General features: G+C 60.5%; 1 protein-coding gene across 1 annotated transcript in view; it reads left to right on the forward strand.

Moving 5' to 3' along the window:
• The window catches only part of EMH_0008360 (uncharacterized protein), a gene marked incomplete at both ends in the record, with an annotated part of 456 nt that extends 255 nt beyond the window's left edge, over positions 1-201 (forward strand). The window contains one exon of the mRNA XM_013498318.1: positions 1-201. Coding sequence (XP_013353772.1) covers positions 1-201 — 201 coding nt within the window.
• Between the last annotated feature and the right edge of the window lie 219 nt (positions 202-420).

The following is a 420-nucleotide window of genomic DNA, read 5'->3' on the forward strand; positions in this document are numbered from 1 at the left end:
ACACGGAGAAGCATGGAGCTGCTGCTGCAGCACAACAGCCAGCAGCGGCGCAAGGGGCAGGCCGTCGACCCCCCTCAGTGCCTGCAGCAAAGCAGCGAACGGCTCTTCTCCTCTGACAGTCTGCTGCTCCCCCCCGTTCCTATGGAGATGCAGCAGCAGCAGCAGCAGCAGCAGCAGCAGCAGCAGCAGCAGCAGCAGTAGCTGCAGCTGTGAACAAGGTAAGAGTAGGTGCCCCCCTCAGCAGAGCTATACTCCTGCTTCTCCTCTGCTTGAGGTCCAGCCAGACTCTTGTACAGTTGCTGCAGCAACCGTGGCAGCAGCAGCTGCTGCTGCTGCTGAGCTGCCGTTGGTGCAGCAGCTGCTGCAGCAGCTGCAGCTGGAGAGAGTAGCTTGCTGCAGTGCAGCAACATATCTAGATGA

Source organism: Eimeria mitis, genomic scaffold (genome assembly GCF_000499745.2).
Source record: "Eimeria mitis Houghton genomic scaffold, Emh_scaff333, whole genome shotgun sequence".
Taxonomy (NCBI): Eukaryota; Apicomplexa; class Conoidasida; order Eucoccidiorida; family Eimeriidae; genus Eimeria; species Eimeria mitis.